Source organism: Melospiza georgiana, chromosome Z, assembly GCF_028018845.1.
Source record: "Melospiza georgiana isolate bMelGeo1 chromosome Z, bMelGeo1.pri, whole genome shotgun sequence".
Classification (NCBI taxonomy): Eukaryota; Metazoa; Chordata; class Aves; order Passeriformes; family Passerellidae; genus Melospiza; species Melospiza georgiana.
Genome location: NC_080465.1, coordinates 68628179 through 68641366, shown reverse-complemented (window position 1 = coordinate 68641366; position 13188 = coordinate 68628179). Strand labels below are relative to the sequence as shown.

At 36.1% G+C, this 13188-nt stretch overlaps 1 protein-coding gene across 3 annotated transcripts in view; it reads left to right on the top strand.

Annotated features, from left to right (window-relative positions):
* The window catches only part of CHD1 (chromodomain helicase DNA binding protein 1), a 55899-nt gene extending 42942 nt beyond the window's left edge, over positions 1-12957 (top strand). For 2 of the 3 annotated variants that reach the window (XM_058043363.1, XM_058043365.1), the window contains exons 30-37: positions 348-485; positions 2704-2967; positions 3360-3500; positions 7527-7705; positions 9569-9665; positions 9888-9945; positions 10876-11086; positions 11292-12957. In XM_058043363.1, coding sequence (XP_057899346.1) covers positions 348-485; positions 2704-2967; positions 3360-3500; positions 7527-7705; positions 9569-9665; positions 9888-9945; positions 10876-11086; positions 11292-11655 — 1452 coding nt within the window. In that variant the 3' untranslated portion in view covers positions 11656-12957. The remainder of the gene's footprint in view (positions 1-347; positions 486-2703; positions 2968-3359; positions 3501-7526; positions 7706-9568; positions 9666-9887; positions 9946-10875; positions 11087-11291) is intronic. The other variant, XM_058043366.1, reaches the window with a different exon arrangement.
* The last annotated feature ends 231 nt before the right edge of the window (positions 12958-13188 follow it).

The window sequence follows — 13188 nt, the reverse complement described above, 5'->3', positions numbered from 1 at the left end:
ATTAATTAATGAATATTAACATGATTGGCATGTCACCTGATCCTTTTAATTTTTCAGTTCCACACTTTTTATTTGTGTAGTATTACTCTGTTCCTAAATTTAGAACACAAGACAAACTCAGGATATTAATTGCAAGTTTCATATAGTATTAGTCTCTTACTATTTGTGTGTATTCTCTACTGTTGCACTAAGCTCTGTCTGCAGTCCTGAGTAAAGTGGTGGTCATAAGTGGCAATAAATAAAATAAAAGGAACTCTCTCTTTGATGTAAAACCAAATCTTACTTTGCAAATATAGTGCTAGGATGCCTGTCAGTTGACATGATTAAAGAGATCAATTTACATTCAGGGCAATTCAAAGAGGAGGAAAACAAGAACTAAGAAGAATAAGGTGCTAAAGGCTGCAAAATTAAAAGAAGAAATAAAAAGTGATTCTTCACCACAACCGTCAGAAAAATCTGATGAAGATGATGATGAGAATAACAAGGTGAGTATCTTTCACACAGTAAAGATACTTACCATACATTCAGTTCTTCCTGTTAGTATCAATTTGTATTTCATCTTCTGCTTGGTTTAATAAAATTAAAACACCTGAATGTCAGTCTTTTCCCGTGGCCACTACAACTGATGTTGCATCAGTATAAGCACATGGAAGACTATCTATTTCAGTTTAATCATAAATAAATAAATAAGGAATTATGAGTTTTCCAAATAGTTATTAAAATATTATAGTCTAAATAATAGTGACATTGCTCAGTTTCAACTTTTTTTTTTAAGCATTAGCCCTGTATTTGCAAGAATTGCAAATCACAGTTGTAAAACTACTGGATGTTGCTCATGTGTTACTACTGCTGGTAATGATTCTTAAGGTAAAGACTTTCTTATTGAGGCTGAGAAAAATGTCACCAAGCTCCATTGGAATGCGCAGCATAAAAAATTGTATTTCAAGGCTTGCATATGAAAGCTCATGTATACATCATGGCTCTCATTTTTCAGAAAAACTAACCTTGTTGGGTGTTTTTACTTATGATTATTAATCTTGGTATTATGCTTTTGTTGTGTCTTTTTATTTTTGTTCTTCATCACATAGCAAAATCACTAGACATAAAAATTTGGATAAAATTTAGGATCATGTCACAGCTGATTTGAAAGCAGTTGAATTAAGTAACTGCAATTCTATAATCCATAAAATACTGTACTTTGTTTAAAGCAAACAGTTACAAGCTATTGTAATTGTCAGCTTGTTCTAAAAGAAAAACTACTTACGGAATACATAGTTTAAATTAGCATTAGAAAAGCCATTATAAATCTATGAAAAAATAGTAATTTTTAATCACTCTTTCAGTGTATGTATTTAAATTGTACTATAAAGAATAAAATGTGAAGCCAGCAATAAAAAAAAAAAAAATCAATGTAGACTGCCCTGTGTTTATAGTTAGAATAATCTGCCTGAAATGTAAGACTAAGATCTGCAAATGTTGCCACAGTTGCCAGTACATTAATGGGAACAACTGGACCCTAAAACTAAGCAAATTAATTGTTCAGACTACTTTAAAAATGAGTGTTAGTCTTCATCTCCACTCAAAAGAAAAGACATTGCCATCAGCTGATGGACTTAACTGTGTTTTGAGAAACTGCCTAGAATGCTGTCCTCTCTGTTAATAACAGGTACTCATCGCTGCAGTACTTTTGGGCACTGAATAACAATTCCATTTCTGAATACTGGACTGTATACTACAACCTTTCTAAACTACTGGCTTTAGCTACGTAGATTCCATACTGTGTGCAGTATCTAAAACTTACCTATTTTACTGCTAGAATTAACAAAAAAGTTATCAAATCATTGGATTTTTGCTAGAAAGTAGTTCCCATGATACCTAAACATTAAAACTTAGTCCTGATTGAGCTCATAACTTCATACATGTTCTAAGTAACTGGTTCAGTTCAAGTACTAGACAGTCTTTCATCTGTTTTCATGCAACAGATAAGCAGTTTCTGTATGTGCCTCTCTGGTATGTTCAAATAAATTCAAACATGATAATGATTCTTCCATCTGTGTTATAATAATACTTTATTTATAGTATTTTTCTGTGTCTGAAAGGATATTAGTTTTTATCCTAGACCTTTTCAGTGAATATTATAAAGAGCAGTGAGGAATACTTTGTTCACCTCCAAACAGGTTAAATGGGCACATAACAGAGAGTCTGTAATTAAAGATTTTTTTAAAGCCTAGTGAAATTAACAGTTCTGGAAAAGAGAAAGTTGGGATTCTGTTACCTTCTCCTGTGAGTGTTTAATATGGAATTGGGACAGAGCTAATTAGATCAGAGGTCTTCTAACATCTCCCATCACTTGTCTAGCTTGACTGACCAGGTCAGTTTTTCAAAACCATACTTCCTTTTAGATTTCAGGTTTTCAGTCTAACAGCCTTTAATGGGATCAAATTCAAATTTTATTCCAAGTTAACTGGATACAATTTCTCATGCCCACTGCCTCCACCAATCAGTACTTGCTTTGTCACATCAAGGAAGTGAGTGCATAGCGCTCATATTTCTTGACCAACTGCATTCAGTTCTATTTAGAGGTGATATGATAAATCTTTGTCCAGAAATAAAAAAAATCACAGATAAAAGTGTTTTAATCTATGCAAAACTTGTATAGATAGGAACCCAATTTGATGTGACATATATGCTTGCATATTGCAGGATGAGATTGTTTCAGTGAAACATCTTCATAAAAAATTTAAAGCAGAAAAAGAAAATGAAGAAAAGCCTGAGCCAGATACTGGTATAAAGAAGGAGGCTGAAGAAAAGAGAGAGACAAAAGAAAAGGAAAATAAGAGGGATTTGAAAAGGGACAAAAAAGAAAAAGAGGATAAGAAAGAATTAAAAGAAAAGGATATTAAAGAAAAGAGAGAAAACAAAGTAAAAGAATCCACACAGAAAGAAAAAGAAGTAAAGGAAGAGAAGGTAACTAGGTTTACTTATCTTACATCGTGCTAGAGAAGGCCACCAGGTTTTTGTAAATGATTTTGAGATGAAAAAATATTGTGGATCTGATTAGTTGTCATTTCAGTAAAGTATTTTATGTTATTTGAAGCTTTACTTTTACTACCTGAAATCATTAGGGCAGGCATTTGAAATGGGGAAGCTCAGTGATACAGCTCTTAATTGGACTGAATGTATGCAAAAAATTTTATTTTTCCATTTCACAGAGAAAGTAAAATGGGCTGTAATTGAATGTCAGCATAGATTTTATTCTTATATATTTAAGAGAATGCAGTGGTTATGGGTATTGTCATCTGTTATAATTGCAGAACCAAAATAAAATGTAGTTAAATATTTTTGTATCTTGTTCTTAGGTAAATGAAATCAAATCCGAAAATAAGGAAAAAACTAAAAAAATTCCATTGCTGGATACTCCAGTTCATATTACTGCATCTAGTGAACCAGTTCCAATATCAGAAGAATCTGAAGAGCTAGATCAGAAAACTTTCAGTGTGGTAAGTCACCTTTTAATAAATTATTGTGTATACTTAATAGTCTAAATGAGGACAATTACTGATATTCTTGATAATGTTACTTGGCACAGTAACACAGGTGATCTTTTGCAATGTCTTGGATCAGTGAATGTTATTGACAGTGTACTAAAGTGATTTTTGACTGTTCTAGCAGTTTTATTTTGGATTTTTGTTGTATATATGCAAGATAATAGAAAAACCTAACAGTTTGTAGGATTAATAGGTTGAGAATATTAACTAAAGATTTATCCATGAGAATCACCTGTATATCCTGCTTAAGAGCAGATGTGAATGAATGTTAATGGAATTCATGGAGTCTTTGGCTTCACCATATAATATATGCTTTTCTTCTTTGTAAGATAGCAAGAAAAACTAGGATTCAGCACTTCTCTTCTGAAGTATTGCAAACTTTAGTTAGTAAACACAGGAAGAAACAGTGCTAAAGCACTTAGAAATATCTTGCTGAGGTAATGTCTCTGATACCAAAAGAATTCTGTTTAATCACTACTGCTTACAAGAATATAATTAACATTTGAGAAAAATGTATATGCACAATTTATATAAAGTTTTATAGGTTAGCTGAGGCCCGTGGAAAAGTATCAGTGAGTTACTTTCACAGCTGTGGTTGTTTTGTCATTCAGATTTCAACAGCTGTGTTTTTGCCAGCTAGGTCTGTTCGGTGTTGTGGTGGTTTGACCAGGAAGAAGTGGGAATTCTGGGATGTTGTGATCAAACTAATGGGTGCTTGGATTTTGATATTGGCACCTGGTGTAGCCAGTGGGTTTTTGGACACACCTCCGAGAACACCCAGGGGTTAAAAGCAGAGCTTCGGCCCTGGGACGCTCTCTTGGGACTTCGAGGGACGCAGGTCGGAGCTCTCCCCCGTCCAGCCGCTGCTGCTGGGCGGGTGAGGGCAGCCGTGTGGTAGGACTGGGCCTGGACAGAGATGGGGGTGAGGAGGCCTTGGAGGATGGAAGGGTGGAGAGCAACAAGAGACATCGGACAGCCATTACCCCCCCCCCCCCCCCCCCTTGGAGACAGACAGACAGAGAGAGAGAGTGCAGCCTGTGTTACCTTGAAACTCAGTAAATATGTCCTGGCAGCAGGCAGCCCAGCTGAGGAGATGGGGGGGGTGCAGCCAGGAGTCCAGCCGCCTGGAGGAGATTTTAACCCTTTTTGGACAATGAAAACCTTACAGAACATTAACCCTTCCTAGACGAATGATAAGAGTGGAGGAGGACAAAGGAAAGGAACGAGTGATGGAGGTCGGGACCAGAGAGAGAGAGAGAGAGAGTGAGAGATGATGAAAGAATGGAGAAGATGGAGTGGCATTTTATGCTGGACTCTTTCGTGTAGCCATGGATAGAGCCATGTTTCCGTGTGATACAGAGATTGAGTCCAGGGGGAGAAATGTCCCAGTGCCAAAGAAGATTCAGTGTGGGTACCCCTCGGCCCCAGGGGGTATATAAAATATGGGGGGGATAGATGTCCCAAAGGTGAGATACTGTGCTTTTCTGGAACTGGACAAAGCATCCTTAAAAAGACAACCCTGGAAGCAGTCCTGATCCCTGTTCGGTGGTGAGAGCACCGGAACAAGGACGGAAAAGGCCACCATGACACATGGAAGGACTCCCTCTCCTCTTGAGGAACTGAAAGTTTGAGCAATCTAAAGGGTGGTGTTGGACCCAGAACTGGTGATTTTGGAGGATGTATTGTATTGGGAATTTAGGGGGGAGGAGGGGGAGAGTGTTTTTTGTGAGGTTTTCATTTTCCTCGTGTTTTCTTTTTTTTTCTTTCTTCTTTTGTGTGTAGTTTAGTAATTGTTTGTGTGTAGCTTAGTTAATAAACTTTTCTTTATGTTTAAGTTGGAGCCTGCTTTGCTTATTCCTGGTCACATCTCACAGCAGATATCAGGTAGAGGGTAGACTCATGGGGGCTCTGGCTTTGCCAGGCCCAAACCATAACAGGTGTATTGTGGTACTGGCCATGAGAACACCAGTAGGATTCTTGTGATTATGGCAGTTACTGTCCATGGGTTTATTCTTAACTCACCTGTGATTTTCAGCATGGCCCTTGAGTGATTCAAGTGGATATGTCAGTGTGGCTAATGACAGAAAATAATTTGATTTCCATGTGCAGTTATATATTTCTGATCACTTCTCTATTTAAGAATTGCACTCTATAAGCTGCTTTTAAAAAGCTACTTTAATCTGTGGCAAGTTTAATATGTAAACCAAATGCTTGATTCCTTAGTGGCATGAGATGGCAATGGAATGGCTTCCCCAGTTTTTCTGAGTTGTCCCTAGATGCTTACCTGGTAATGGTGATATTCTATTTCATTCCATTCCAAGTAGTTGTTTGGTTTTTCTAGGTTTGGTAGCATATACTGGGGAAGAATGGGGGAAGGAGATGATTGGTTTTTATCATTATGCCATGGTCAGGTGCAGTCTAAACATACTAGTTAAGTCCACTTTCAAATGGAAATGTTCAGGCTTAACTGACAGTGACCTTGATGACAAGGAGGATATTCTTTTGGTCATGGGTACCATGCTATTGGAGTTTGATGTATGATTAAGCAAGTGTCTACAATTTAAACCATGCCAACTGGATTTGTCTGGATTTATTATTAGAACACTGGATTCAGAATATGAAAATTCAAGAATGCATGACCTTTATCTGTGGCTAGTCTAAGCATTCCCTGCAGCCACATCTCAAGTGCTGTGTTCAGTTCTGGGCCCATCAGTTCAAAAAGGACATTTTGATGCGGAAGCCAGTCTAGAGAAGGGAATGGAGCTGGGGAAGGGTCTGGAGCACAAGTCTTATGAGGAGTGGCTGAGAGAGCTGGAGTTTTTGAGCCCAAAGGAGAATCAGGGGAGACTTTACCACGCCCTACAGCTGCCTGATAGCAGGTTGTAGCCAGGTGAGGATCAGGTCTTTTCCCAGGGAACCAGTGACAGGACAAGGAGAAACGGCCACAAGCTACTTCAGGGAAGGTTTATGTTGGATGTAAGGAAAGATTTCTTCAGTGAAAGAGTGGTTGAACAGTGAACAGTCTGCTCAAGGAGGAGATAGAATCAGTATGCCTGGAAGTGTTCAAAAGAACAATGATGTGGAACTTGATATAGTCCAGTTGGGATGGTGGTGTTCAGTCAGAGTTTGGATTTAATGATCTTGGAGGTTGTTTCCACCCTTTATGGTCCTATACCCAAACTAGCTTTCTTCTAGGTAACTTAACTTCTGCTAATATCTGCAAAGGAGTGAGGTTTGAAAAATGCTCAGAGAAGCAATTTTGATCCTTTGTTGAATGCCAAGTGTAATGGTGGCAGAAAGTATTTGTTTGAAATGTACTGAACACTCTCATATTTAATTTTGACATTGAGTTTGTATAGCTTTTTAGGTGGTAAGTCTTGCCCTACATGATTATGCTCAGAGTTGTAATTGCAAAATGCGGTTGTAGTAAGTCCTTTTCCTCACAAATCCTATATATAAAATTAGTGCTTTCTCATATCCTAGTAGTGTCCTACCCTTAAGGGGAAGACATCACCCTAGATTCCTGGAAGCTTGCAAGGGAACTTCAAAAGTGAGCAGGTCTGCAAAAGCTTAGAAGGTTTTATTAGTAGATTACACACTTTGAATGAAAATCAGTATGTTAGTCCCAGACCTGCCATATAAGCCCACAGCAGTGGATTTTGAACAGAAAAAAGTATGGCTTCACAGCTATCAGACTGCTGATGTTTGAGATATACACATTGGCACCTTCGACAGCTGGATACACGTATTTTATACAATCTGATGCTTTCATAGAGAAGTGAATTTCCAATTGGATTGATAATCTTCCAAAGGGAACATGTAAAACATTTTTTAGACCTCTGAGACAGCCTTGTGTTTCATTTGACTTCTAACAATCTTGTCTTCACCTGTGGTTATATATCACAGTAAAAGGTGAGTCATGCTTGAGAATGAATTTTTTTCTTTTGGATCGATACATTCCTTTTTTCCATTTTACAGTGCAAAGAAAGAATGAGACCTGTCAAGGCAGCATTGAAACAGCTTGATCGACCAGAGAAGGGCCTTTCTGAAAGAGAACAGCTGGAACATACTAGACAGTGTCTTATCAAAATTGGGGATCATATTACTGAGTGTCTGAAGGAGTACACAAGTCCCGAACAAATTAAACAGTGGAGAAAGTAAGTTATTTTCTTGGGTTTTACTTGAAAAAGGGAAGTCTGCAATTGGTTCCTTTGAGAAGAGCAGGTTTTAGTTATTTCTCCTGTTTATTTTTCCCCTTTTCTTGTATCTTATTGCAGTTTTAAATAGGAGTCTATTAAAAGGTGATTATACATTGTTCTGACTTGTAATGGATTGACTTCAAGCATTGATGCAGAGCCCTGTATTTTGTCCAGAAGGTGGAGACATCTCTGTCTTTAACACTGACAGCAAATGCTAGGGACTGATCACTGCCACTGTGTTCAGTGAAAACCATTCTTACCTTTAACGATCTGGTTTTTCAACTTCAGGTCATTTTGGTTTTTTAATAATTCATGTTGAAAATACAGTTCTAAAATTGTGTTGAATGTATGATTCCAAGTTGTAGGATTCTTTCTTTTTTTTAATGTACTCTAAAATGAAATTGTGTATTATGTATTAACTATTACTTGATGACAAGTATTTATTATAATATACTCAGATGCACTTGAAAAGCGAGGAAAGAGTTTACATCTATATCAGATGACAATATAAAAAAAACTAAGAAAAAATACTGGTCTTGTATTTCATTGATACATTCTTAATGCAATTTGACTTACTTTTGTCAGAATGTTCAGTTAATGTCTCTGTGCTTGAAAATACATCTTCTGATTATATATATATATATATATCAAATTCTTAAGTCTTGCATTTTCTTGAAGAATTCTGTTAGTGTAATTTGCTTCTGCTGATTTTACTTCCTTTACTTGAAAATAGTAAGGTGATCTGAGATATAAAAGCAAGATCTGTGTCTTAGGTTTTGGTAGGGTTTTTTTTTTATTATTTTAAGTGGAAACTTGTAATAGAGCTGGTATTGAGAATAATGCTATGATGTTATGTGTAGATAAATTAAATTATTTTAGCTACATTTGATAAGAAGTATTGTAGTTTATATTAAGTTAGAATGGTCTCATTAGGCACAGCATTGACTGGCTGCATACTTAGTCAAACTTGTGGACAGAAATTATCATGTTTAAATAATCACAGTGAAGGAGAATCCTGCTGCTTTGTGAACCCCCACACTTCAAGTATTTCTGAACACTGTATTCTGTAGACTTTTCTAAGCATTCCACCTGCAAATTTCACTAAAAAAATAAGTATCTGTTAAAAAAACTTCACCTGTGATCATGGAAGAAAAAGCTTTCTTCAGAATTTTGGCATCTTGACAGTGAAAAACTGTCTTTGCTCTTCTTCAGTTCCTTCAAGCACAGATTTGGCACAGATTTATTACCCTATGACTTCTGTTCTCTTTCACATCTCTTACTTGGTTTCCAAAAGCCTTGACTAGACTTTCAAAAGTCTGTGGAAAATTTCTCTTGCTGATGGTTTAATACAATAAGGTTTGTTGTGTCAAGTGTGTTATCCTGTAAGAAATTTCACATTTGAAAGAATTTTTACTTCCTTTAGGTACTTAAATTTTTAATTTACAGACTGGTAAATACTCACAATTCAAACAGATTTTTAGAAGATATATATATCAACTGATAGCTATGTTTTAAATAAGAATTTTACAAAAATTTAACAATTCTTATTAGTACTATTGTCCTTGCACTTCACACTCTGAAGTACTTACAATAAATATTAAAAAGTGAAAAATTTTTAAAGGGATCAGTCTTTCAAGTATTTAATTTACAACTGCATAACATTTCTTGTGCAATCTGGCAATATTGTGTAGCTTATATACCATTTCCAGTTTACTGAAGTACTGTTCAAATAATTTCAGTCAAATCGATGTTCTGCTACATAATAAAGGGCAAAGAAATTTAAAGAAGACTTACAACTTTTCTTTTTTTCTTCTTCCTCAGAAATTTGTGGATTTTTGTCTCTAAGTTTACAGAATTCGATGCCAGAAAGCTGCACAAACTGTATAAACATGCAATCAAAAAACGTCAAGAGTCTCAGGTAATATTTTTAAATAGTTTTGAAATATACAAATATATATTTTAATTATTATAATTTTTATTAGATTTAGAGCATTATGAAGAACATGGAAATACACTTCAAGTTGCTATTTGTGTTTGCAGTATAATAGTCTCTTTTGATAGAGTATTTTTCTAATGTATTCAAATGAACTTTGGGATTTGCTAATAAGTACATTTACCAGTGTAAAATTGTCTTTTTTAGCAACACAGCGATCAGAATATTAGCGGTCATGTGAATACACATGTAATTAGAAATCCAGGTAAGAAACTTTCAAGTATATTCTTGTGTTAAATACTTTAAGTATTCATGTTTATTTCATTCCACATGTCTTCTGGTTCTGTTTTCCACATGGTTAAGTACCACAGTAATAGACTAATTCGAAAACCTTCACTAATTTGCTCTTGAAATCCAGCAAAGTGCAGAGTGAAGCTGGTACTTACCAGGTTATTTGAGCATCCTTTAAAAAAAATATTTTTGTGTTAAATTTTGGAGAGGGCAAGAGGTCTACTTAAAACCTGTAAACTTATCAGAAATTCTGAGACTGTAGCTGTCACAGTATCACTATGATGAAAGACTATAGTCTCATAGTCTGACTTGCTGTCACAGTTGTTAGTTACAGGAGCTGTCTTTTATTGTTGTCATTAACACTCATTTTTTTCCCCACATGTTTCCACACCTGCCTTTTTGTATGTAGTGCTTTATTTAATCTTGTGTTACTGAACTTCCAAGTATATTGTCATGGACTTAAAATCAACAATCACAAATTTTAGGAATACCACTGAAATTTTTTTGCTAACAAGGTGTTTCTTTAAACTATTAGTCATACTAAGTCTATGCCTTCTTAGAGAGGAAGTTGCTGCCATTCTATCTAAAATTGCTCTACTAAAGGTACTCTCTACTCACTGCCCATTTGGACACTCAGCTTCATAGACTGGAGAGGTTGAGAAGTTCTATGCATCTACATTTCCAAGTCCTATGCATCTACATTCTAGCTTGATTTCCTCTTAAATCTGAGATTTTTTTGTGTTCACTGGCATTATTGCATTTGATTTTCAGCTATTTAGGTCTTCTTTCTTTTAAATTATGTCCATTTCATACTGGTTTACAGCTGACAGATAGAAGTGCTGTTTGAATTAGGTGAAGTAAAAATGTTATGGTATTTCCTTTTAACCTCTGCTTTATTAAACAGATGTGGAAAGATTGAAGGAGAATACAAACCATGATGACAGTAGCAGGGACAGCTATTCCTCTGATAGACATCTGTCACAATACCATGATCATCATAAGGACAGGCATCAGGGAGATGCTTACAAGAAAAATGATTCCAGGAAAAGGCCTTATTCAGCCTTCAGCAATGGAAAAGATCACAGAGACTGGGATCACTACAAACAAGACAGCAGGTGAGTTTCTTTAGCAATTTTGAAAGCTGGTCAGAATTCCCTTTGTGTTTTTGTAGTTATGCTTGTAGGAAGTGCCAAACAGTCTTTTCTGAGTAACACAAAATTGCAATAATGATCTTTCTCTAATGCAGTTCTGTCAGTTTTACATAATTGTGGCTCTTGATGTGTTACCAGTAACTAATACAAATAAGTTCCTGTTTTTTAGGTACTACAGTGATAGTAAACATAGGAAGTTAGATGACTACAGGAGCAGAGACCACAGGTCAAGCCTGGAAGGGAGTCTAAAAGACAGCCGGGTTCATTTGGATCACCGTTCCCATTCAGACCACAGGATACATTCAGATCACCGTTCCTCTTCAGAGTACAGCCATCATAAATCTCCCAGAGATTATAGGTACCACTCAGACTGGCAAATGGACCATAGAGCTTCAGGTAGTGCCCCAAGGTCACCCCTGGATCAGAGATCTCCTTATGGTTCAAGATCTCCCCTCGGTCACAGATCTCCATTTGAACATTCATCAGATCACAAAAGTACACCTGAACATACATGGAGTAGTCGGAAAACATAACAAAGACTGATCTTTTCTGGACCTTCTTTTAGCCATATACAGTAAATTAACACAGTAATTGCCTTACATGACTTGAAAGATACAGACGGGATATTCTATCAGTAGCAGTATTGTTACTTCTTTCCAGGATGCAAGGTCTATTATCCCAACAGAAGAAAAATATTTTTGTATTTAAAGTTTATGCTGCACTGTGCTGCAAATGCTGTGGCACTTTTTTTAAGAAATTGAAGATGTTTACTTTTACAGGGACCTCAACACTGCCCATTTCAGACTGGATCTTAGTATGACACTCTTCATGTCAAAGTGGTTTGAGGCTGATAATGTTTTAAGTTATGTTTGTAAATGAACTTTTAAACACTGACCTGTGCTCATATTTCAGGAGGGAATGGGGAGAATATTTTTTTTTCTTAGTAAAGAATTCTCAAGGACTTTGTTCACTTTCCAAAGCTACTTGTTTACATTGTACACTGCGACCACCTTGCCGCTTTTCATCACAAGCTTGAATATTTAAATTCTGTACCTATAACTGTAAAATAGTCAGGATTTCTCCTGTTTGTGATCAGTTACAATGCCTTTTTACAAAACAAACAAAAAAATAAAAATAAAAGCAAAACACAAAATAATGGCTGTAAATTGTTGTAAATTTATTAAATGAGCTTTCCCCCCGCCCCTCAGGCTTTTTTTGACTGTTCCTTTCCTCACCAACTCAGGACTTCTAGTCACAGTTATGAAACAAAATCAGTGTACGTACATGTTTCAGTAAAAAACTTTGATGGAGTCACTGTTCAGAATGTAAAAATGGGGAAAGGAAACTTGCATTTAGTGCTCCCTTTTTTTTGATACTTTAGATACATGTTTTGTTTTGTGGTTTTGGGGGGTTTTTTGTTTGTTTTGGCTTGTTTGTTTTTGTTGGTTTTGGTTTTTTGTTGGGGTGGGTTTGTTTTTGTGGGAGTTTTTTTGGAGGGGGGGGTCTTTTTTCTGTATTAAGCTGTTGATGTTGTGATTGTTTGTAATGAAATGGTAAGAAATTTCTAGCTAAACTGTGCTCTGGAAAGCTTTCAGGTGCATTGGTTTTAAAGGAGGTGTGTCAAATACCTGAACAGTTCAGTATCCAAATCAATCAAAATTAATTGTAAATTCATATGTTCCCTCTTCAACACGGGCAATAATGTCAAATGTGCTATGCAGATAGTTAGTATTTTAGAAGATTTGAATTATGACTTTACTGACAGAATTGTTACAATGCACACCAATTGTACATAGATAACTTCTATCTGACAAATTAAATTTAAAGTAAAAGGACATGTGGGTCTTGTAGTTTTCTGCTGTGTTTTTCTATACTGCATTACTTTTCCCCAGGTTTACTGAATTTTATTCATGGTGATAAATAGAGAAGGTACCTAGCCTGGCATCAGGTGGCAGGAGCTGCATCTGCTGCTGCAGTTTTTCTCTGCTCCTCTATGTTTTCCCATATTTTGATCCTTCATGTATATGTCGTGGTGTCTGATCAGCATTCAGACAGTTGCTGGTTTC